The following is a 24726-nucleotide window of genomic DNA, read 5'->3' as shown; positions in this document are numbered from 1 at the left end:
TCCCATTGGTTTCCAGCCTGCCGCGCGTCACCGCGACTGACGCCCGCCCCCGCGCCCCGCCCGTCGCGGGGAGACGTGGGGAAGGGGCGAGCGGGGCGCGAAGCCGGAAGCGACCCGAGAGCGCCGCTCATTGGCCGACGCTCAGGACAGGGCGGGCTGCGATTGGCCAGAGGTGAGGAGTCGAGGGGCTTCAAATGAAGACCAAGGCAAGGGGCGTGGCACCCTGTGTCCCCGCTTTCTTCTCCCGACTCTAGGGAGTCCCCGCCTCGCTCCCGGAGGGGAGGGGGGGGATCGCTGGGACCAGAGCCAACCGCTCCACGCCCCCGCAGGTCGAGGGCGGGGCGATCTTGCGCACGCGCGACGGGGAAACCGTTAGACGCCAGCAGAGGGCGTAGGAGCGTGGGGTCTCTGGCTCCCGCCTTCTCAGCCTGCGCAGGCTCTGTAGGCGCCTAGGAGAGCGCGGGAAGGGGCCGTGGCTCGGGTAATGGGGTTTGGAGGTCTGCGCGTCCGGCCAAGAGAATTCAAAGAGGAGAGCAGCTAAGCCACCCCTGAGGCATGCTCCAGGATCTCGGCGATAGCCGCAGGACCTCTTTAAAGATCCCAAGTCTTTGCCGCCTGAGCGAGCGAGGACAATTCAGGAACTCCCTTGGACCTAATTAAAGAATGTCCAGGGTACTCTGCCTCCAGTTTTTACTCTAGAGCTTCGCCCGCCCCAACCTAGTCAGTCGTCTCGGGCTCAGAACCAGCCCAGTGGGTTTCGATACTGAGAATTCCAGGTAGCGTTTAGGAACGTAGGTTCTGTGCCTGCCAGTGAAGGACACAGTAAAAAAAAAAAAAAACCCAAAATGTTTAATCCCCATCCTAACCCACTGAGGTAGAAAATACTGTTTAATGACATTTTATGGTGAGAAAACCGAGGCCAGAGTCTCTAAGTGACTCTCTCAGGCCCAAAAATGGGCAAGTTGGGTTTTGATTCAGATCCACCAGCTTGAGGCCAAGAATCAACCACTAGGTTTCCTTCTTCTCAGAGATGGTCCAAATCTCCCGCGTGGCCTCACCGCTTTGTCACTCTGGGTATCAGAAAGCCAAGCAGGACCTTTTCAAGAGATGGCCTCAGGCTCTCCCCCCTTGCACTTCAACTCATTGTCATCTTGTCTAGGAAAAGCTTCAACCAAAGCCATAGACCACTTTGTAGGCTTCTGCCCCCCATGGTATTTTTGCCATTGACCACTTACTCCAGCAATTTTTTCTTGCCGTTTTCCCCATTTTATATGCCTGTTTCTTCACTTGCCACCTACACCTCTTCTCTGGGTGCTGCTTCTCAAACTCCCTTGCAGTCTTTACGGGAATTTCTACTTGTTCCCCAGATGTCCGTGTGTCTCACGGTTCTTCCTTTGTTTCCTGTTTCTGGGTGACCTCATTCACTCCCCCTGTGACTTCCAGTATCTCTCCATACTGGTGATTCTCACTTAGAGACCCCATAGCCCAGCCCTCTCTCCGTGTCCAACTGCTTTCTCAGCATCTGCCACTGGAGAGAGCCTTCCAATTCAGCATGTCCACAACCAACCTCACCTACTCACACTAGCTTGTCCTGAGTTACCTTCTAGCCAAAACCCAAGTTGTCTTTGACTTTCCTTTCATCCTGCACACCCTGGCTCTCAGAGGGCCTAAGCAGCTCCTGAATCTTGCTCTTCTGTTCCCATCGCCCCTCAGATCATCCCATCTCCCATGGGTCTCCCCAGTCATCTTCTAATCCAGACTCTACCCTGCAGTGTGCTCATTCTAAAACTCACCCAGTATCCATGCATGGTTGGTGGGCTAGATCCTAACCGCACCGTGTTCCTCCCACACTTCATGGAACTGTGAACTCCCCAAGAGCTGAGACAGGCCAGTTTATAAACGCTGAGTGTTAAGTGCTGGAGCACAAGGATGACTAAAACAATCCTCTGATTATAGACTACAGCCCTAGGCAGTGGGATGAGGGAGAAGGAACTTCAGTCTGGTAGTAGTAGGGCACTTGGAGGAGGGGGTTATATTTTATTGACATTCTCATCTACCATCGAAACAAGCTCAGTGTCAGCTAGATGTAGAACAGCAGGAAACGTTTTCAGTTGTATTTGATAACAAAACAGTATTTGCATATTGCACCCACGTTTTAAAGCAGGGGTGTCAAACTCATTTTCACCGGGGGCCACATCAGCCTTGCAGTTGCCTTCAAAGGGCCAAATGTAATTTCAATTCCTTAACAGTTAAGTAGTAGTTACATTTATAGAGTCCTAAAATTATTTCAGCCCTTTGAAGGCAACCGCGAGGCTGATGTGACCCCCAGTGAAAATGAGTTTAACACCCCTGTTTTAAAGGCTTTCACTTCTTTTTGATTCCCTCGCCCCCTTCCTCAAGATCTGATCTTGAGGCAACTACCAAAGCAATTCAGGTAGTTAAATTGCAGTCATCTTTGACACTTTCTGAAGTTTCCTGCCATCCAGTCAGCTAAATCTTAAGATTACATCCTTCAGATCACTTCCTCCTTCCTGTTCCATGGCAGGCACTACAATAGAAACATCTTTCTAACTGGTCTTCCTGCCTCTAGTCTATCCCCTTTTTAGTCCTTCCTGGAAATGAATGCTAAGTGGATTTTCCTAAAGTCAGTGGCTCTCCACTCCTGACCAAATGAAGTTCTGGCTCTCAGCAGGGTGGACCCAGCCTACCTACCAGCTTTCCCATTTCTTTCCTTTGTATATGCAACACACGGACAAGCTTTCCCAGGCAGGCCTGTGCTTTCCTAACTCAAGCAACGGGAACCCTCTTTCCTGCTCCTAGCCCATCTGTGAAAAGCCTACTCACTCTTCACAGCCTGGCTCAGGAGGGTTGAGGGTAACAAAGGACAGGAGCATTTTAGTTACTGAGCCAAAGTGTTCTCACTGTAATAAAGAGATTATAATCCTTACATCATGAAATCGTGGTATAAAGCCAATAGATAAAATTTGCTAAATTCATGGCACAATTATCTCACCATCCCACTCACATTTGTTGAACCAAAATGCCTTATATGTCCCCACACATTCTAAAATTCACACAAATTGTAGTTTATGTAAAAATTTATTTGACCAAAATGTAGAAAAGGTGACACTATTACATATGATACAGTTGCAAGAATCTAAATGAGAAGTGTGGGTTTTATTCAATTGCACAATTTGCTAGTGTATCTCCTGGGTAGTGTGATGCGCAATAAATAGGAGTGAGGGGCAGAGGAGTCGGGTAAGCTAGAAGCAGGGTGAGACTGTAAACTCGAGTTGCCCCCACACTGCCGGGGAATAAGGAATGTTTCAGCTGAGATGTTAACTGAAAAAACAAAACAACAAAGCCAAACGTGCAGCCCTGTCTACGAAATACTCCGTATCCAGTTGAATCAGGAGTTTCCTGGTCTTTTATTAACTTGGTCCTGACAAAGGCATTGAAGTCCTAGATAAGTAAATCTTCAATTTACCATTCCCTGAAGTAAGAGGAGATGAAGTTAGTCCAGTTACTTTATCTCCACTGCCAGAGAGGCCCCTTCTGCTTAACATTTAATGGAAAAATACTCTTGCTATTTGTTGATGGCTAGCAGTCTTTTCCATATGGCTTCCTGAGCAGGACTGAATTCTACCATATTCATTCCTGCTGAGGGGATGGCCTCATATCAGAGTAAATGTTATGGCTATTTCTCAAGCATTCCCATGCTGACTGTTCAGGGGATGTTTGCTCTGCCCGGTAGAGTGTGGAAAAGGGAATGCTTAGGTTAATCTATCTATGGGTATGACTTCCCACAATAGCCTAACCCCCCTTTCTCTGCTCTGGATGGAAAATCTCCACCCACTTTAGTGTGCTGGTCCCTGGCCTCCTGTTGGGCGTGTGACGGTGGTCTAGAAGTTCTGATCTTCAACCTTTCACGCTGACCAGTGACTAGATGTTAGAATCTGTGTTTTTAAAGCGTGGGTTTGCCTAATCTGCCAGGAACCAAATGCCTTCAGTCTGAAAAGACTAATATTCATTAAGAAACACCCTGCCTAGCTAGAATCAAAATGCAATTTAAGAATAAAAATAGAGCTGAAAAATCTGGTGCCATTTGGGAAAAAAGGGAAGGAATTAGATTAAACTGGTGCTCAAAGCCTCTCTGATACAAAATATTTGGTCAGAAATTCGTAATTTGCGCAGATGCGGTAACAAAAGAAACTTCTTACAAGAGGAGAAAGACACGGAGGTCTGGAGCTTCTGTTGGAGCAAGACTCTTCTGCATTTGGTTATATACAGTTAAGTTCGTTTAGTGTCTGATCCAGTGTCTGATGTAAGCCCACGTTCTCTTCTTTGGCCTGGGCAAGTTTTTCTGGTGAGGATTAAGAGTGGGAGAAAAATAAATTAATAAGCATCTTTGTTAAAGGTGGGGGAAAACTGGTTTCTTAAATCCATACCGTCAGAACAGAAATCATAGCAGAGAAAGGACTTTGCATTTTAATTATAACAGGATACCATGGAGTAATAGAGCTCAGGTACCAAATGTGGGAATCAGATCAGACTGCAGGATTAAAATATAGGGTGTTCAGTTAGATCTGAATTTCAGGTAAACAGTAAGTTTTTTAGTGTATGTATATCCCAAGTGTTGCATGAGATATACTTATGCCAAAAAATTATTCATTGCCTATCTGAAATTCAAATTTAACTGCATGTCCTGTATTTTAATCTGCTGTATCTGGTGATCCTAAAGTCTGAACACCTAGATTAAGCACCGGCTGTACCATTTAATCTTTCTAGGTCTCAGTTTCCCCATCTGTCAAATGGGGATAGCAGTGCCACTGTGAGTTACTATGAGAAATGAGAAATGCTTCAGAACTTATGAAGTGTTAAATAAACATAAGAGTTTGGTACTAGATATGGGTGACTCAATACATCCCCCCGCCCCCCACCAAAGGCCAGTTCATTAGTCCTTGAGCTTTTGGGAAGAAAATATAGCCCTGTAACCCATCTTTCCTTTGGAGCTTCTGGGAATGGCTGTTGAACTTCCAAGCATAACCGTGTTACTGTGTCTATGTGTCCACAGCGATGTAGTCAAACCCAGGCAAATGCTACGTGACTGAAATTGGAGCCAGACTGCGGGTGTGTTACTGAGCTGATGAAACACATTTTTAAAAAAAAAGTAGGATGCCATTCAGAGCTATGCATGACAGAACATGAGGGAAAACTGGTTTGCCATAAATGATGGCTGATAAGGGACTAGGCCAAGACTCATTAAAATACTGAAGGGAAGCAAAATGCCCTTAACATGTGATAGGATCAGCGTGGAAATTTTCAGAAAGGAAAAAAAGTGCACAAGATGGCAGCCTTTCAAATACAACTACGGACCTCTCATTCGATGAGGCACTTAAAAGCCACACCACTCTGATGGCGGAGGATCCCCCCAGAAAGAGAGCAGTGAGCCAGGCCTATCCAGTCTGGAAGGACACGGGGTAATTGAATGCCTACTACTTGTGTGAACCCATTTCTCCATATTCTCATTTGATCCTCACAATAACTTAGGTACCACCTTTATTTTGCAGAAAAGCTAAGTAGCTTGTTCAAGGCCACACAGCTAATGTGGTATCTAAACCCCGGTACCCCAACTACAAACCCTGACCTCACTTCACCTCGCCACTGGATTCCTGGCATCTACTTTGTTATTAGGCCTGAGATAAAATAACCTTCCCTGAAAGTGTTACCATAATTGCCTTTGAGAATCGTGAAAGACCCACAGGCTGTCAACAGGTAGTAGCTGATCTCCACAGCCCCAATCCCTGTCCATGAGGCTGTAATGAGGTGCTTAGTGAGGTAGAATGACCAGAGAGGCAGGAGAGGCATAGCTATTTCAAAGGGTGGAGGCTACAAATGGCTGGAAAATTCCCAGGAACAAAAAAACACACAGAGAGAGCAAGCAGAATACACCCACCTCCACGGAGGGGGTTGGGTGGCAATGTGTGATGGGAGTGGCTTATGCAGGAGTTCCCGGTGAACGGCAGTTAGAAACAGGGAGACGCTGAGGATGGAAGGGTATGCGTTGTTGTTTAAGGGAGAAGTATTTTGGACCAATGACTATAAAGAAAAATCGGGACAGAAGTGCCCGCCTGAATCAAACAGGACGAGGAATAACAAGCTATTGGGACCCAAAACGGTTGCTAGTTGGAGATTTTCGTGCTGTTTTCAGGTTCGAGGGGCAGTCTGGAAGACGTGGCTGGATGTCAACATGTCAGAGTTACCGGGGCAGTCTGAGGTAGTGCTGGCAGAGGGCAGGAACGACTGAATAGACTTTGAAATTTAGACTCTCTTAGAAAAATCTATGAGCTTTTGGTCACTATAAACATGGCCTTCTAATACCCATAGGCTAACACTATGATTCTTCCTCCACCAGAACAAGGTTCCTGGTTCTAGTAATTCAGATGCCAGGGGAGGCAGATATTAGCATCTCAAGCAACTTTGTCTGGAGCTCAGGTAAGGACCCTTCCTTTCTTTGTCCCTCCAGCAGCTTCCACTCCCTCTCCCCACTAATGGGATGCTCTTTAATTCCTTGTAGGGTACTTTTCTAAGGGCAAGGTATAGAGGAGAGCCTCACGGGGAACTTCCTCCCAGGACTGGGCGCTGGAGAGATGGCTCAGGAACGGCGAACACGTAGGGAACCCCAGGCACCGCTCTCAGAGTACGGCAGAAACAAACGCAGAAAGGAATAAAGAGACCAAAATGCCGTTGCCGTTGCTGAATCCGTAGAGCCAACCCCATCCAAGGGTATCCTCTTTTTAGACACAAGCCTGCTGGTTTCTGCAAGTTCTGCTGATTCTGTGAAGCTGCTTAAGAGGGTGGATCACTCCCCACTCCAAACAATTTCTGTTTAAGGAAAAACAGCTACTGGCATGCAGATACAGTTAGCTAGCCCCGAGTCTGCGAGCTCGTGCCAAACTGGCTTTTGTTTTCACGTCATCGGCAGAGAATCACGGGCACAATTTTCTTTCTGAAATGAGCTCTTCATCTGGACCACCCACTTCCCACTGCAGTCACAGTCAAGGGTGTCGTGCCTACTACGGCTCAAAAGCGGCAAGTGGAAAAAATGAAAATAGGAGGGCATGCAGATGAGGGTTGCCTGTCTTTATTTCGGGCACACAGTCACGGACACAGCAGAAGGCAGCTCGAAGGATCAACAGGAGGAGGAAATGGGGAGCTTGTAGAAGCCCACAGGAGTGCAGGCACCACAGTGAGAAGGCAGATGTCAGTACTGCCAGGACAGAGGGCGGCCCCTGCTGCCTCAGAGAGAGGTCATGTCGTTGAGAGCATGGTCCAGCTCCTCGCTGATAGCTTTGTACTTGAGCTTCTGAGCGTACAGCTCATCTAGAGGGTGGACGTCCCCAGGGAGAGAGTTCAGAAGAAGAGGTACCAGGGACAGAGTGCGAGGGTCGGAATGGTGTGCCACAGGCGAGCAATGAGAGGAAGAAAAAAAAGTGAGAAAACAAAGCATGAACTAGGAGGAAGTTGTGGTGTATGGAAAACAAACAAGAAAACAAAAGATCGACAGAGGGATTTCTAAGTAGTTTGAGATTCTGCAGGGAATTAGTTAGAATGCGCCTTTGAAAGTGGTGGCCAGCAATGCACGGAGCTTCTCCTCGACAGTCTCCTGCCCTGGGTTGTTTCTGACTTCCAGCGATGTCACCTGGTCCATACTTTGGAAGGGGAGCATTCCCTGTATATGGAAACCTCACTTCCCAAACCAAACTCGGGACACATGGTATGAGCTTTGCACCCTTTCTGGGTGAAGGAGGCAGCTTGGGAGATTCTGTCTGAACCCCAAGATCTAGAAGTCCCAAATTATCTCATGAAGGACACAGAACTTTTTTAAAAAAGTTGGAACTCCACAAGAAGTTCTGGGATCTGTGGGCACCAGGCTTGCAGACTGGAGTCTTTATTTAGTCTCTACATTCTCTCTATTTCCTTTTCTCATACAGTGATAAGCTCTGAGCTCTCTGGGAGAGAGCTTCTGTAAAAATGCAAGGCACCTAAAAAATGCAAGGCACCTCTCAGAAATGAGGAAATGGAAGAAAATTCTAAGGATTTCTTTTTTTTTTAAATTAGCCATATTTGGGTCTTTGTACTCACATGTGGAGCTAATTAACCAGAGGTGTTTTATTTCTCGAAAATGGCAACCCCCGTCTGAATTCGATCTACACTATCAATTCCAGTGCTCCAGACTTCCAGAGGTGACACCGCTCTTCACTTTACTCCCTAAACTGCGCGCAGCCCAGCTCAGCCCCTGCAGACTTCCCCCAACTCTCTGCGGGTGTCTCAGGTAGGGGGAGGCAGAGCAAGCATGATCGGAGAGCAATTTCATACCTTCCAGGTCATCAATGGTCTTTTCCAGTTTGGCAACTGTTCTCTCTGCAAATTCGGCACGGGTCTCAGCCTAAAGAAAAAGACCGGAGTCACTGCGACTGCGTCACCACCAGCCCCAGGAGAAACGCGGCCAGCCGGGTGTGATCGCTCACCTCTTTCAGTTTGTCGGACAGAAGTTTAATTTCTTCTTCATACTTATCCTCCTTTTCAGAATACTGTGGGAGAAACCAAAACACTGCATTTGAAAGGAGAGAAAAAAGGCATAAAAGAACGCCAGTTCCCTGCTCTTTGGAGTCAAGTGCGTGCTTGAACATGCCTAAGCAGCAGAGTGGAAGCGGGCATCTTTCCAGGCAGAACTGTGTGCAAGACTCAGAGACCCCATGGGAGACCACTCTGGGACGGCACTGAGCTGGTAACTTGAGATAGTGTGATGAAGTTGGGGCCAATGTTTGAATGGAAAGGCACGCTGTCCATGGCCCTTCACGTCTGCATTTCCAACCTCATTTCCCACCAACCTCCCCAAGGTGCCGCCTCCTTCTTCCTCAACAGATTTTACGTTCTCTCTGGCCTCCCAGCTCTTGCCTATGACGGGGTCCCCAAGGATGGAATGTTCTTCTCATTATCACCTCTTAGAAATCACGTGTCTTTCAAGACTTGACTCAGATTAATATTAGCTAATATTTATCAATTGCTTGCTATGTTGCTAGATACCCTCAATCCCATTTTACAGATGAGTAAACAGGTAATTTTGTCTAGGGTCACATGGCTAGCAAGTGACCAAGCCATGACTGGAACCTGACTCTGGAATTTGAGCTCCTGGCTACCGTCATATTCTATAGCCCTTTTTTTAAAAAATATTTTTTATTGTTCAATTAGTTATCCCCATTTCCCCCCATTGCTCTCCCCTGCCCCGCCCCCACCATTGTCCTTGTCCACGAGTCCTTTTGTACATGTTCCTTGACTCCACCCTTCTCTCCCCTGTTATCCCGCTCCCCACCTCTGGTCACTGTCAGATTGTTCTTTATTTCCATGTCTCTGGTTCTATTTTGCTTCTTTGTTTTGTTGATTAGGTTCCACTTACAAGTGAGATCATATGGTATTTGTCCTTCACCTCCTGTCTACAGCCTTTTTAAACGTCACTACCTTGTGACACCTTTCCCAACCTCCCAAGGCCCCTCTGTTGAAGTCCCAAAGCACCTTGTTATCTTGTCAGTCTCCTCACTCAACTTGACTCTGAGCTCTCACAGAAGCGGAGGCCACACGGGCACTGTAGCATCTATCCCCGTGGCCTCGGACAGCACTTGGCGTGCGCACCTGGACTGTATTGGTTCAGCAAATATCCTGGTATCAAATACATGCCAAGCACAAGGCTGGGACTAATGATATAGCTCTAAAGTAGTCAGATATGGACCCCGTCCTTAAAGTTTACAATCTAGTAAGGAAGGCATGCGATTAATTGAGTAATCATGATAAATGAGATCGACCATTATGATAGGAAAAGACGTAGGTAGGGCCATGAAGCCAAGAAACACCTAACCTAGATAAGCAATCAGGGCAGGCTTCTCAGAAGAAGTGCTATTTAAGCAGAGGCCTAAGGGATGAACAAGAGGTTATCAAGCAAAAAGAAAAGGAATGGTCACCCCTGGCTGAATGGACAGCAGGTTTAAAGAACTGGAGGTGACAAAAGAACATGGAATGTTTGAGAAACGGAGGTTTGATGCTCCTGGAGGACGGCGGGAGGAGGGAGGACGGGGGACTCAGCGGGTGAGCAGAGGAAGACTGTGTGTTGCTCCTCGTGTGATTCTATCCTGTAGTGACCCCTCTGGATACCATTTCAACCTAAAAAGCCCCATTCCGCCTCTGGTATCTGCTGTTCAATCTTCAAGGAGGTATTTCTGGGAGAATGGAGGGATTCAAGTGGGGTGGGGGCTCTGTGTTTACAGGATTACACTCAGATCCCCGCAGAGGAGGCTGACCAGGTGTCAGTCTCACACCCCGTCTCCACCTCCTAAGAAGCGGCGACAAGAGATGGGGCCGAGCCCCACAGAAGAGGGAGGCGCCGTCACCAGACACCTCTTTCTGAGGGGAAGGCCCAGCTGCCGGGCTCTCCAGGGGCTGGTAGCGAATACAGGTCAGATCCCTGAGACCCTGGCATGCTCCTGAGTACCCTGGGGAAGAAAAGAACAAGTCCAGCCAATCACCCTCCAACAAAAGCCAACCACCAACCTTTTCAGAGGCAGCCTCCAGCGACTTCAGGTTGTTGGTGACATTCTTGAGTTCTTCCTCCAGGTCACCACATTTTCTACACAAAGATAAAGGGTATTTGTGCCGTCCCTTCTGGCAGGCAATTCCCCTAAAAGCAGTTTTCCTGAAGAGGAATCCACGCATGCCTGGAGCCTCCACAAGGAATGCGGGGGAAAGGTTAATGGCTTTTCCTGAGCTGGAGCACTGTGTACTTATCAAAACCCTACCGTGCCCCGCGAAGGCGCGGCAGGCAGGCTGAGGAGCATGGGGAAGGTTTGTGCAGCGCTCCTGGGCTCCCGCCAAGGCTGAGGCAACAGGGACGTGGAACCTGTGATTGATGAGGCTGCCTCCGGAAGGTGTAAGGACGAGATGGAGAGCAGGAGGCTGGGGGACAGCAACTGGACAGCAGTGGGAGTTTACGCCAGACACTCCAGGAAGCAAGCCCAAAATGGGTTTGTGAAACCAGACCCGTCTCAGTGCTGCGGGATGCTCTGCGGAGCTGGAGGGCCCAGGGGAGAGGATTTCTGGGGGTTTGGGAGCTTTCAGGATTCTGATCAAGCTTCTCACGCCCCCTACCCTGCCCACTCCAGAATGTGTCATGGCCAAATGATGACTTCAGGAGCAAAGCATTTAAATACTGCGGTGGGGTGGGGGCTGCCCTGTCGGTCAGCTTTCTGTTAAGAAAGCACCGCCCAGTGAGACACTCGCTCTGGGAGAATGAGACTTCTGGGCTTCTCTGCTACCAGCTGTCTCCCTCCTATTTCCCAATACCTTTGTGGGAGGAGTCAAGACGTGGGCAACAAGGACAAACAGTTGCCACCTCTCTGTCAGCCATGGAAGCAAAGACAAGGGACTGAGCAATGAGTCCCAAATGCCTGTCCGCTTGAGTGGAGGCTCTCGTTGGTGCTGGCCAACTCCCTCTGGCTCTGACCCAAAAGCTGAGCTGCCCCCTGCCCCCACCACTCAGCCCTGCCCGCCACTCACAGTTCTGACACCTCAGCACGCTCCTCTGCCCTCTCCAGCTCGCCTTCCAGGACGACCAACTTACGAGCTACCTGCAGAGACAGAATGGATGGTCGGAGACTGACCCCAACAGCCACACCTAGTAGGATGCGCTCAGGTGCACGCTGTGAGGCCACGCCCAGACTGCCTGCCACCGTGGGGCTTTCTGCTCCCTCTTTAACTCAGTCCTGGAGGACATCAACACGCTCTCCCTTGGGTCCCAGGAGGGAGGCAGACTGGAGGGGAAGGAAGAGCTGAGACCATGGAGGCAAGCAGAAGGGGCACTGAGCTTCCATTGTCTGAAGACCCACAGCTGGGGACCACGAATCCCAAGTTTAACCAAGCTGTGCTCAAAGGCCCAGCTGCAGGACAAATAGCGACCTGGTCAGTTGATTTCCCCACCAAGTCAGACAAGCGTCATAGAATTCCCCAGGACCTTTTGGCATTGCGGAAGACACAGTTCCCAGCCAAGTGTGTTTCTGGAAAAACAGATGTGGATACAGATGGACAGCTGACCTACCCGAGAGCTTCCTTTGGGCGGTCCCAGGGTCTCCCTATCACACATCCATTTCCTCCCCACTTCCTGCTGCCGCCACCATCTGCCAGCCCCACTCACCTCCTCGTATTTGCGGTCAGCCTCCTCTGCAATGTGCTTGGCCTCCTTGAGCTGCAGCTCCTGGATCTCCATCTTCTCCTCGTCTTTCATGGCCCGGTTTTCTATCACCTTCATTCCCCTGCAAGGAGCAACCTGGTCATCACCGCCACACACGGTACCGTGCCATCACGCACCTCCACGCACCTGCTCGCCTAAGCACTTCTCAGCCACCTGCCGAGAACCACACTCCCCAGAGGAAACCGTGGAGCTGCTCACGTGCACGTTTTATCTTTACTGAACGCCAGGACTGTTCTAAGTGCCTTAAATGTAAAACCACCCCACGAAGTAGCAGGCACATTGTCCCCAATTCACAGAGGAAGAAACCAAGGCACAGAGAGGCTCAGTGACTTGCTCAAGGTTATGTAACTAGTAAGTGCAGAGCTGAGACTCAAACCCGGTGGTGTGGCTGCAGAGTCTGGGTTCCCACCCTAAATCACCTCTCCCTAATAACAGAGCGTGCTTCTACTCCAACTGTTACTACAGTGTGATCAGAGGTCCGCGCCTGCCTGGCCACAGGAAAGATGAATCCTGCAGCGGTGGGAGGGGTGGTATGCGTGTGCCACAGAAGACTTTCCAGATTAGAGTCCGTACATGAACGAGGAGGGGAAAGGTATTCTTCCGTGAGGGCACTGTACGAGAAAGCCCCAGAGAAATGACACAATGTGGCAGAAGGTCTGGGTGGCCAGACTACAGGCCAGGCACTTGAATGACATGCTAAGGGTTTTAAGCTAAGGGGACAGGAAACCACTGGAAGGTTTTAAAAACAAGAGTGAGTGGAACTCAATGCTGGATGGATTGTAGTGGAAAGTTCAGGGAAGAGCCAGATACCAACAAGGCAAGGGATGAGGACAGTGGATCCCTCCTGGGAGAGCAGGAAGTCTCCTGTGACTCATTTGGCTGACCATGAAATGAGCTCCCTCTGGCCTGCGCTGCTTGGACGGATCCAGGTTAAGTTCAGCACCTCCACCCCTGGCTGGTGTGGCTCAATGGACTGAGTGCAGGCCTGAGAACCAAAGGGTCGCCGGTTCAATTCCCAGTCAGGGCACATGTCTGGGTTGTGGGCCAGGTCCCCAGTAGGAGGCATGTGAGAGGCAATCACACATTGATGTTTCTCTCACTCTCTCTCCCTTCCACTCTCTTTAAAAATAAAATCTTAAAAAAAAAAAAAAATCACCTCTAAAGAGGCCGGCCCAGGATAACATAATCGATGTGCGTAGGGCCCGCCCAGAGCCGAGGAGCACATACTTCTGTTGTCTAATAAACACCCCCACTTGGGCTATCACTGCCATTCCCAGCTGTCACAACACCCTGCACACCCGCAGAAGGCCTCGAGATCAGCAGGTGAGGGAGCTTGGAAAACCCGCTGCAGTCCTGGAGTGAAGTGATCTGCCCTGGGCCAAACAGCAAGTGGCGGCAGGACCTGCACCTAGACCTCCAGCTCCTGAGCACAGAATTCCTTTTACCAAAAATATCGGTCTCTAACATCGGTGTCACCAAAGGCTTCTGGTGACATGATACAAGTGAGGGGCAATTCCAGGCCTGCCGGGTTTGCCCTGGGGACATCTTGAAAATGTCCAGCCAGGCACATCTGACCGTGCACACGGATAGCAGCTAACCCAGGTCCCAGGCCTAGCCACGAGCCCTTGTGATGGAACCCTCACATCTACCGTGGCCCCCTTCCCTCTAAATGGCTGGAGCAGAGCCTGCCCTGGAAGCTGAACCCTCAGCATGGGCTGTTCCACTGCACAGGAAAAAACTTCCTGCTCGGGCAACTCCCAGAGTACATCTCCAAGATCCTAGTTGATTCCACACACACCCCCCAGCCCCGACCTGCCCCGGTTGGTTTTTAATCTCTGGTATTGGTCACCACAGCACAATCAGGAATGACTCCTTTGGAGTTCATCCTGGAAAACCACGGGGGATGGGTCAAGTGAGAATTCTGGTGGAATCGTGTGCTAGACATGCAATGACCACCGACCTGACCCACACAGTCGCCACCTAAGGAATCCATTTATGGCACAGAGGTGGCTGCTTCTGTGAATCACACAATCTGCAAGAATCGTGCCAGAAAACAGTTGTGCTCCAGAAGACAGAGCACCCAGGAAGCCCAAATGCAGGGCTCATGCCACGAGGGTGAGGAGCACCGTCAGCTGCAAGTTCGTGCGTGTCCCTGACGTGCTGCTGTAGCCGTCCAGTAGCCCAGAGCCTGCCCAACTGCATTGTCCACAATCACCTATGCATGGCCCATCCCAAGTTTTTACCTGCCTCCTTCTCACATCACCCTGGCAACTGATGTTTTGAAAACATGGATGAGACGCACAGTGGCCTTCTGCCTCTGCAAACTGACCACCACTACAGACATACTTGCAGTTGTATCTGACCCCCTTGTTTTCTCCCTTCCTCTGCTAGAGGGAGTTTTTCTCTGTCACCGCCCCAACGACAAACACCTCTATATACAGTATGACGGCTTTCAAGGCACTGTCACGCATCATACGTATCTGTACATGTTCACATCGTGTGATTGCTCGCACTCACACCCCAGTTCTGTGAGGCCAGCCATCCACGCGGATCTCCACGTCCCAGAAGCCATCGACAGCGCCATGGGTTCACATCCTTACCTCTCGCTCTCATCGGCGGCCTTTTCTGCTTCCTCTAGCTTCTGCAGGGCTGTGGCCAGTCGTTCCTGAGCCCTGTCCAACTCCTCCTCAACGAGCTGGATACGTCGATTGAGAGCTGCCACATCCCCTTCAGCCTGGGGAGGTCAGAGGTGCGGCCAGGTTAGGAGGTAACAGGCCAGCAGTGGAAGCCCCCACCCATACAGTGCCTTCCCCTCAGCTAACGTCACCCCCACCCCCGGCACCAGAGCCCACCCAGGAATCCAGGCAGTGAGGAATCCACACTCTTTTCTGGAGAATGTGAATTTTCTGTATGATCTTTCCTGAAAACATCGGGGAACACCCACCACTCAGTGAGGAAGGTGTGTGTCCCAGGGTAGGATGGGTGGTCAAGTCAACACAGAAGAGAAACAAGTGTCCCATATGCTGGGAGAGGACAGTGCTAGCCTCTGTGTGCATGGGATTCCTAGAACATGAGGCCACCGGGGAGCCAGCTCACCCTGTCACACAATCAGGTGTGTTCCCAGTCACCTCAATGGCAAGATAATGCAAGAATATGGAGTCGCCAGTTAAATCCTGGCTGTCCACTCAGGGGAAGAAGGCAGCCCAGATGGAACACCACCCTTAAGTAAGTCTAGCCAAGAGATGATGGGACAAAATACAGAAGAGAGGAAAGAAATCTTGGCATGAAGGAGATGCCTGAACAGTGCTGCTGGCTTTTCTGGGAGTTTCCCCCCCGAGGAAGGAAACGTGGCTGGGTACGCCTAAAAGAACTCCAGGATCAGAAAGTGTTGGCTTGTTTTGCCAACTTGTAGCCACGTAGCGTTAGGCTGGTTGCTTCATGGCTCTGAGCCTTCCTGTCCTATCCCTCCCTGCCTTGTTCCTTCACTCTGCTGTGAGGACTGTCACCGCAGGGCAAGGCGGTGTACCAGACACCTGGTGAGTCCCACAAAAGGGCAGCTCCAACAGGCATGATTTCACCTCATTTAATCCTTGTGTGATTCACCCATTTTACAGAGGGGAAAACAAAGGCCCAGCTAGGTGTAGTAGTTCTGTTTAGTGCCACGGAATCGGGAAGGAATGGCCTCTTGTGCACCAGTCCGGGGCGATTCCTTTGCTTGGCCTGCACCCCGAACCTCAAAGTCCTGTGGGGGCTTCAAAGCCAGCCACACTCAAGAAGGGATATTGAGAGTGGGTGCAAACAGGGCTCAGCCAAGGGGAGATGTGAAGGCCCAGGTAAAGCCACACTGGCATCATAACATCCAGAAAAATAAGTCTCTGGATTGGAGTAAGCCGTAAAAATGCGTGGGAAACCACTCCCTCCCCCGCTCCTTTAAACAGCAAACATCTGGGGTGATACAATGAAGCCAGAGTTGCTGCAAACAGAGAATAGGGCAACTTCTCTCAGCTCCAGGAAGCAGAGGCAGGGGAAGCTCCCGCAGTGCCTTCTGACGGCAGTCTCCTCTGAAACACCAGTTTGGACACTCCATTAAAAACCACCGACGAACTCTGTCAAGAAATGCCACCCACTCCTCCTAATAAGTAAGTGCCTTCCATTTTTTCTAAATTACATGAATCTTAACTCCTTCAGCAGCTGGGGCAGGAACTGAATTCCCCCCTCCCAAAGCTTTTTAAGTACATTTACCAAATTGTGCAAGCAACACCACTGTAATTCCAGAACATTTTCATCACTCCAGTAAGAAATCCTATACCCATGAGCAGCCAAGGAATTGATTTTCAAGATCATACAGAGGTGCTTGATTTAAGAGTTGTCTTTGAAAAAAAGACTGGGCAGGTCCTTATGCCGGGGATTCTGAATCCTGAAAACCACGCTTTGGGCACATTTTCAACTATCTGGAATGGAAAGAGTTGAGATGCATACATCTATTTGGATGGATATATATATGTATGTATTTTTGAAAAACTGCTAGTCACTGCTAGTCATCTGGGGCTCCACCCCTTCCTGCAATCAAAGCTTCCACACTCTACAAAGGATTTCCCTTATAAGGTAAAAGAGGCTTGCTAGATACATGTGGCCAAGGAACAGGAAGATGTCGGGTTAATCACACAAAAATCTAAATGAAACCAGCTGTTGGAGGCAGCCCCAGAAGTCTGCCACACGCCAGCTCTTGGCTTTATCTACAGGCGGCTGAGAAAGGCACCCCCCTCCCCCGCCCCCGCCACACCCAGCAACCGGGCCCCATTCCTTTGCCCAGGAACCTTAAGCTTTCCCCCTCCTGACCAAGAGAAGCACGCTTAGAAAAGCGAACTTTTTAGCATATCTACAACTTTCCAAAAAATCTTTCTTCTTGAATGGACTGTCCCACGCCTGCCTTGGCTTGTGGCTAAGGGCCATTTTTAAGCAGAAGTAATTGTCCTCCAGTGAGATGACTTGGGATGAGATCAGAGGGAGGATTACGGCGGTTCTGTGTGCGAAAGAGGCCAAACCGGCTACTGTTGGAGGCGTCCAGCACTAAAGGCTGCCACTCAGGCCAACCCGAAGCAGTCTGGGGCTCAACACCCACAGGCAGTTCCACCTCTAGGGTCTCCGCCCCGAGTCCCAACATTCCAGCTCTCAGGGTCCCTCAGCTTCCACCCTCTCCCTCAACTTTTTTCCCTTTGAGTCTTTCCACCAGCGGGTGTCCTGTCCCAGAAAATTCTTATTTATTCTATAAGACTCGCTCAACCTCCATTTTGAAGCTCCGCTGGATGGCCTCCTCCCTGCCACGATCCCAGAACAGAACAGACACCCCTAAAATGCAAATCAGCCTTGTGTGTCCTTTCCTCTCATCCCCGTTAGACTGTGAGCTCTTTGGGGAGCAGGGGATAGGGGAGGGGGACCAGGAATCGAGCACCTACTATGTGCCAAATGCACGCAGAGAGGTTTTACCCCCGGGAAGCTCCTAACTACCCTAGGGAGTCGCCATTATTATCACTCCTACTTTACAGATGGGGAGACTCTCTCCTAGGGGTTGAGTACCCAGTGGTAGGAGATGGAAGTAGAATCCAGAGCTCTCCCCATCCCCAGGGTTTGCCACCATCTGTCCCATCCCGAGGGGACAGTCAGGGGATGGAGAGGGTGGCAAGGCCCTCTCTTCATTCAGCCCCATTATCTGCCTCAGGCACTGTGACAAGCAGCAGAGGTACACAGATCGATCGCGGGTCTAAGGCCCCGTGCTAACATTCCAAGATCTTCTGGGAAAGGCGGGGTTCCTCTGGAAGCCCTGGTTCCCGCAGGGACCAGCTGGGCAACGAAAGGCGGACGGCTCGGGGCAGAACTTCCGCCCCTTGCCGGGAGCAGACACGTCGCTGCCGCGCCCCTGGGAACAGCTGGGAAAGTTCAGCGGGAGCCAGGAAGCCTCAGAAGAGGCGAGAAAGTGCTACGCAGCCTCCCCCCCACCCCAGTCCAACCTCAGACAATGGAAGCTCGTTTCCACTCTCACTTCCCGCTCCTACGTGCAGCCGCGGTACCCCCCCAACCTCCGGACCCCGGGGCCAGCCCGAATCGGATAGCTGTATGGTGCCTCCACCCTACTCCGGGATCGCAGGAGCACTAGGCCCCATCCCCCCATTTCCCGCTCGACCGGCCCCTCCCGACCCGGCTTCGGTGCTCCTTCCCCAGTCCCAGGCCGGGGAAGGAGGGCGGCGGAGGAAAGGGTCTCAGCAGCCAGCCCCGAGCGTGAGTGGAGAGTGGGGGCGTTTGCGGGTCCGCGATCCGGAGCGGCAGGGATCGAGGGCGCGAAGGCGGGCAAACCGGGGGGCGGGGGGAGGCGGACGGCCGCTGCGGTGGCGAGCCGGCGGGCGGGAGCGCGGGAAGCGAGAGGCGCTGGGAGAAGGGAAGAAAGGAGGGCGCGGGGCGAGCTAGGGAGCGCGGGGCCGGGGAGTACGCCTGGCTGGGGGCGTGCGGGCCGGAGCCGGGGTCCGGGAGCGGCTCTCACTTTCTCGCGCCGCTCGCGCTCGCCGTCCAGTTCCCGCTGCAGGCCCTGCGCGCGGTCCTCCGCCTCGTCCGCCTGCTGCTGCAGCGCCTGGATCTTGCGTTTCACCGCCTCCAGGGAGTTGAGGCCGGCCATGGCGCGGGGGCGCACGCAGCAGGCGCTCGGCTTGGCTGGACTCGGCTTCGGCGAAAGCTGCAGCAGCCGCGTCCCAACCCCCGAGCCTTTGCTTTCGCGGGTGCAGCCCCCGCCCCTCCCCGCCCCTGGCCGGGCCGCCGTCGGGGCGATGAGGTCACCTGGCCCGGCCGCCGACGTCAGCACCGCTGGGGGAGGGCCTGACGTCGGCACCGCTGGCCGCAGCTGCTGGAAAGTGCCCCTTTTCGGGACTTATTTGGAGAAAGCACAGGGAGGCACCGCCTCCTCTTCCTCCTCCTCCTCCTCTTCCTCCCTCCCTGCCCCGGGCTCCTGCCCGGCCCTGCCGCGGGCTGCTGCATTCCTGCGCACGTACGTCCGAGGCCTTCTTCTCCGTCAGCTCCAGCTTCTCTTGTGCGTCCTTCAGGTTCTCTGAGTACTTGTCCAGTTCGTCCTCCGTCCCCTTCAGTTTCTTCTGGAGATGTGTCAGCTCCTCCTCCAGCTGGGGACAGAGGGGGAACGTGTCAGTCTGGGGGCCACGTCCCATGGCGGGGTTCCCCCCACATTCACAAGAGTCCTCTTTCTTTCTGGGCCTGTTTCCTCATCTGTAAAACAGGGATTAACAATTCTGTGCACCACTCAATAAATGCTACGTGTGAATATGATTTTCACATCTTTCCTTGCCCTGGGACCAGATGTGCTTATCTTTTTGAGGGTCCCCCAATACTCGTGGGGAATTCAGTACAGCTTTGGAGAAACTGGCCCCTCTCCCAGATTCACACATTCAGTTTTGCATCCCAGTTTCAGGGGTACAGCCTCCCTGTGATCTGGGTTAAACTGAAAGGGGGAGTCTCATACTTTGGGCCTGAATCGTCCCTGTCTCCTGCTGATCCCCCTCTAGTTCTGCACACCACCCCCCCCCCCAGCCAGAGAACCTTTTTAAGTGTATGTTTGTCCTCCCCCCGCCTGGAACCTATCATGGCTCCCCATTACCCCAAAGAATGGTTCTCACAGTGCCTCACAAAAACACCCTGAAAAGGTTGAAGGGCTCAGATGCCCCACCACTCCTGGACTTTGGGGGCTTGGCTAGAAGAGAGCTACCCTTCAAAGGCCACTTTCTTCTAAAGCACAGGTTGAATCTTTTCAATTCTTGGGCATCTGGATTGTGTTCATTTTAATTAAAATGTCCCCTGAATTTCCCAAATTTTGAGCCACCCTTATTTCTCCTGAGAGTCTTGGCTCCCTCCCTACACCCCTGTTTGAGGAGCTCGGGTGTATGGGATAGAAACCACACAGCCCACCTCTCCATCTCTAGTGCCCCCCCAGCACACCAGTCAATAGCCAGCTCTGGAAACCTTCTCTACCCATCCCAGGTGGCCCCTCCCCCTCCTCCTACTTCTGGGCGGGGTGATTATTCCAACTCACGCTTTGATTTGACTTTTGCCTTGGGTAGTTTGACCCCCGATCCTGTCCATGCTCCCAGGGGGCCGCCCTGGCTAACCCACCCCCCTTCCTTCTCCTCCTGCAGCCTCTTCACAGCAGGAAGCCCAAAGCAGCAGAGTAACTTTCCCCAGGCCACACAGCACAGGAATTGAACCCACTTCTAGCAGGTCCTCGTGCGGAGCCTGCTTTCCTGCATCCCTCTGACTTCCTTCTCTTCCTTCCCGAACACGGTCTGTTATAAAAGCTGCTGTGCCTGCAGCTTTTAGATCAAGCTGCGAATCTGATCTGGGTTACATGTTCATCCTTAAGATGTGCAAAGTGTGGGAATGTGTGTGTGTGTGTGCAAATTCTTAAAAGGGCCCCTGTCTCGAGGAGATATCTATCACCTAGCCTTCTATCTCGGAGCCTCTGAGTGCCTGAGGCTGAGCTGGGGAATGGGGAGGGGATTAGAGGAAGAGGGTGGCAGCAGCTTGGGCCTAAATCAGAGTCTGTGGGCCTGACCTCCACCTCTAGGCAAGGAGCCCAGAAGCCTGACTCCAAGCCTCAATTCTGTGACCTCTGTCCCCTTTTCTAACCTCAGTTTCCTCTTCTGCAAAATGGAAGCCTTGCCATGGCGGTGTCTGAGTGCCCCAGACAGCTACAAAGATGATTGGGGTTTTGGCGACTTCTTCTGGGGCAGTTTGGACAGTGGGTGGGCACTGGGATAAAGTGGGCAGGAGGCTATGAAGCATTAAGAATGTGACAGGCCCGTTACTGAAGGCTCGTAATATAGAAGGGTAAATTGATACCCGAAATGAGGAAGGAGCTTGCCCAAGGTCATACAGATAGGGGATTTGAACCCTTGTCAGACTGACTCCAAGCTGGTTTGCTTGACCACTAGGCTGTACTGTGCCCGCTGCTTAGCACACCCTCCTCCCACTGACCTTCCACACCCAGCACCAGAGTCCCCTTCTCTGGGTGGTTTGTCCTGCTATTCCGGGCAGAGCCCTTGCCACTCCCTTGGACCCTCCAGTCCCCGTCCCTCCATAGCCTAGCCCTACCCTGAAGACAGGTGCATCCCTCTACGTCTGGCTCCATCTCCCCCAGCCTGGGGCTCCTTGGGAGTCAGGCCTAGGGCTAAGGTCACTCTGGGCCTCAGCATCACCCAGCAAGGGGCTGGACACTCACCACGGAATCCTGGAGGAAGTTCTCAGAATGAATCAATGACATAACCCCAAACCCTTTTGTGGTTGGAGTTGGTATAAAAAATAAGTAAGACTGACACTAATCGGTTCCTTTCCCTCCGGAATCCACACACAAAGCATGTGCTGGTGCGTAGTACCTTGCTGGGTGGGCAGAGCCTTGCCTTGCCTCTGGGAGATCTCAGGCAAGTCACTTCCTTCTCTGGGCCTCTGTTTACCTGGCTGTAAAACAGCTGGGAGGGTCGTGGACTACACACCTCAGTCCCCATGAATGGGGGCTTCAGGCAGGGCTGAGTCAGGATGTGGGGTCAAAGGTCAGTTGTGGCGGATGTCACTGCCCTGGGAGAAGAGCTGGCAGGAAGCAGGAGGGCTGGGCCTCTTGGTCCCATTCCCACTTTCAAAAGACAGGGGTGGGGGTGGGGAGTTAGGGGGGACCTGGAATAGGGACTTTGCTTGCAGGGTCCCTTAAGTCCAGGCTGGTCCTGAGACCCACACTCTCTGGCCTCCTCTGAAGCATAAGGCACTCTGGGTAAAGTTGAGTCCCTCGTCGCCTCCTGCCTCTGTTCTAAGGTAGGACTGGCAGTTGGCCCTGTGGGGCTCTGGCTTTTGCTTTGGACCTCTGGGGCCTTGGGTTTTATGCCCCACCACTGGAAGCATCATTTACCCCCATTTTTCAGATCAGACCCTGGAGGGCTCAGAGGGGAGCAGCAATGTGCCCTGGGTTACAAAGCTAGGTGATCCAGCCTGGATTTATGCACAAGTCTACCCTAGTGGGAGGCTTTGGGGGGGGGGGGGGTGGAGAGAGAGAGAGAGAACAGAATGAAAATCCAGCTTGAGGCCAAAGAACCTGTCCTTGCCTCCGGGCCACAAGCTTCCTGGAGACTTTGAGGAGCCTTTCCTTTTGAACTTGAGTCTGCCTTGGTGGAGTATATTGTATCAGTCACTCACACCTTAGTGAAAATTAGAGCCATAAAGTTGCTTTTATCTGCTAAGCCCCTAACAGTGAGGACTGAGCCTTGGATGGAAGCAGGCAGCTCAGGGCCAGCACAGGATGGGCATCTGTGTTTGTTAGGGAGGGGCGCAGGGAGGGAGGAGGGACGTTTGTGATAGGGAGGGCTGAGTTGGAGCAGACCAGTATAGATGTGTCACAGCCCCAGGATGGAGGGGGAGGGAGGAGCTCAAAGGGGAAGTAGGGAGGGGCAGGAAACAACTCTGCATTTATCGAACACTTACTTTGTGCCAGGTGCCATGACAAGGGACCTACCTATGTAGTCACCACAAGGGAGGTAGCACTGTCTCTTCCCCACTTCACACGTGAGGCCACCAAGGCACAGGGAGAGGTAAAGACATTTGCTCCAAGGTGCTCAGTGACCAAGCTGCGACAGGGCCAGTCTGAGCTCAGCCTAGCTTTTACCTGCCAGGCTGGCCTGGTGCCTGGGCCGGGCAGGGCTGGGCACTTGGTGTCACCGGCCTGGGCAGCACCTGGGACTTATCTGCGACCCTGCCACTCCTGAGAGCTTGGCGATTGACTTCCGGGCAAAAATGAGCCCTGCTGGGGGCAGGGCAGTACGGAAGGGGCATAACCCCCTTTGCTCCTCCTATGGCTGCTCTGGCCACTTAGACCCCTATGACTCACTGACTTCAGCTCGGCCCCAAGCCTTGGCCTTGGGACCACCCAGCCCAGGCCTCTGCCATTGCCCCTCCAATAGCTACCTGATGTACCTACCCATATTGCTGGAGCCTCCTGGGACTCTCATCCCCAAAGCTCTGGGTCCAGGACCTCTGCTTGCCACAGACAGCCCTGCCTTGCCCTGCCAAGTTCCCAGCAGGGACAACGGGGCACCCCAGACAAGCAGAGCCTCAACGAGATTCTCAAATCTCCACTCACCCTGGTCTCTAGACCTTCCAACCACACATGGGGAAATGGACCTCTGGGGACCTGGGTTCCATGCCCAGCCATTGGAAGGCATCCTTGCCTCACCCAGCTGCCCCTGTAGCCAGTCACAGCCAGCCCCACCTCACACCCACTCCTGGCCACCCTTCCAGGGCAGTCACCAGTGTGGACCCACAGGCTCACAGACACACAGGCCCAGGGTCACCACCCACACACACACATAAGCCTTGTACTGCCACCCTCACCTCAACAGGCAAACACACACACACACACCCCCCAACAGAAACAGTAACCCCTGCCAAGCACACACGGGCCAACCTTAATACAGTCACCTGGACACACACACTCACCCTGACGCTCGCACATCCCATTAATCATGCCAACTTTTGCACAAACACACACAGAGCCAGCCTCTCCCCCATACACACATCCCCACACGGATACCACCATTCACACACGGACTCACAAACACATCCACACTCTTTCACACCCACTCTCCAACTGCCACACACTCATACCTCTCTTTGCACACTCTCATTTTCACAGCGATCACATCCCTCTACACTCCAGGCAACACACACACACACACACACACACAACTTGTGCACACACAGAAATGTTCGAACACATACAAATACACTCACACACAGTGTCCTACAACCTCCCCATCCAGCACACATACACCCGCACTGATAGAGCCACCCCAACACCTACACACACCCTTAGCGTTTGCACACACATACCCAGCAAACGTCCCTTCCTACTCACTTGGCTCCACTGGCCCTGCTGGGTGTGTCCTATCACTCCTCTCTTAGCCCAGGGCTCCCCAGGGAAGACCATGGTTGCCTTACTCTTTCCTGACCGGAGCATCACCCCCTCCCCCTTCCTAACTTCCAGGTACCAAGGTTTCTGAGATACCGACCCTCTGCCCTGAGTTTCGCCAGCTCAGAGAGGGCGCTGGGCAGCCTGGTGCGGCCCTGTGGCTGGCCTCTCACCTGCTTGCACTTCTCCTCAGCAGCTTTCTTATCTGACTCGGCCTGTTCAGCTCGGTCGATGGCATTCTCCTTGTCCAGTTTCAGCATCTGCATCTTCTTCTTGATGGCCTCCATGGCTGGGTGGGAGGGGCGCGGTGGCAGGGTCTGTGGTGGGGTCTGTGGCTGGGGCCGAGTGAACAGCAGGGTGGAGTGGAGGCCCTTATAGCCTCCCCAGGGTGTGCCGCCCTGCTTGGGCGCGTCTTGGAGGAGGCCCA

General features: G+C 52.2%; 1 protein-coding gene and 1 long non-coding RNA gene across 5 annotated transcripts; one reads left to right on the top strand and one right to left on the bottom strand.

The window, feature by feature from the left end:
• Nucleotides 1-14: 14 nt before the first annotated feature.
• LOC123479757 (uncharacterized) lies at nt 15-7082 on the top strand. The gene is made up of 3 exons (XR_006655490.2): nt 15-172; nt 6416-6495; nt 6578-7082. It is a non-coding gene; the product is annotated as an uncharacterized lncRNA (long non-coding RNA).
• Nucleotides 3081-24659, bottom strand: TPM4 (tropomyosin 4). 4 transcript variants are annotated; one of them, XM_024560864.3, is made up of 9 exons: nt 24473-24657; nt 19336-19461; nt 14899-15032; nt 12242-12359; nt 11608-11678; nt 10606-10681; nt 8532-8594; nt 8380-8449; nt 3081-4363 (listed from the first exon to the last, which is right to left on the bottom strand). In XM_024560864.3, exons 1-9 carry the CDS (start codon nt 24584-24586, stop codon nt 4281-4283), a joined length of 855 nt encoding a protein of 284 aa, XP_024416632.1. In that variant the 5' UTR covers nt 24587-24657; the 3' UTR covers nt 3081-4280. The 4 variants fall into 4 exon arrangements, with proteins under 4 accessions (XP_024416632.1, XP_053766490.1, XP_024416631.1 ...); XM_024560863.3 differs by lacking the exon at nt 3081-4363 and adding an exon at nt 7071-7383 and having other exon boundaries at nt 24473-24659; XM_053910515.2 differs by lacking the exons at nt 19336-19461; nt 24473-24657 and adding an exon at nt 18834-19115.
• Nucleotides 24660-24726: the final 67 nt, after the last annotated feature.

This window comes from Desmodus rotundus, chromosome 9 (genome assembly GCF_022682495.2).
Source record: "Desmodus rotundus isolate HL8 chromosome 9, HLdesRot8A.1, whole genome shotgun sequence".
NCBI classification, from domain to species: domain Eukaryota; kingdom Metazoa; phylum Chordata; class Mammalia; order Chiroptera; family Phyllostomidae; genus Desmodus; species Desmodus rotundus.
This window is presented reverse-complemented; position numbering and strand designations above follow the sequence as displayed.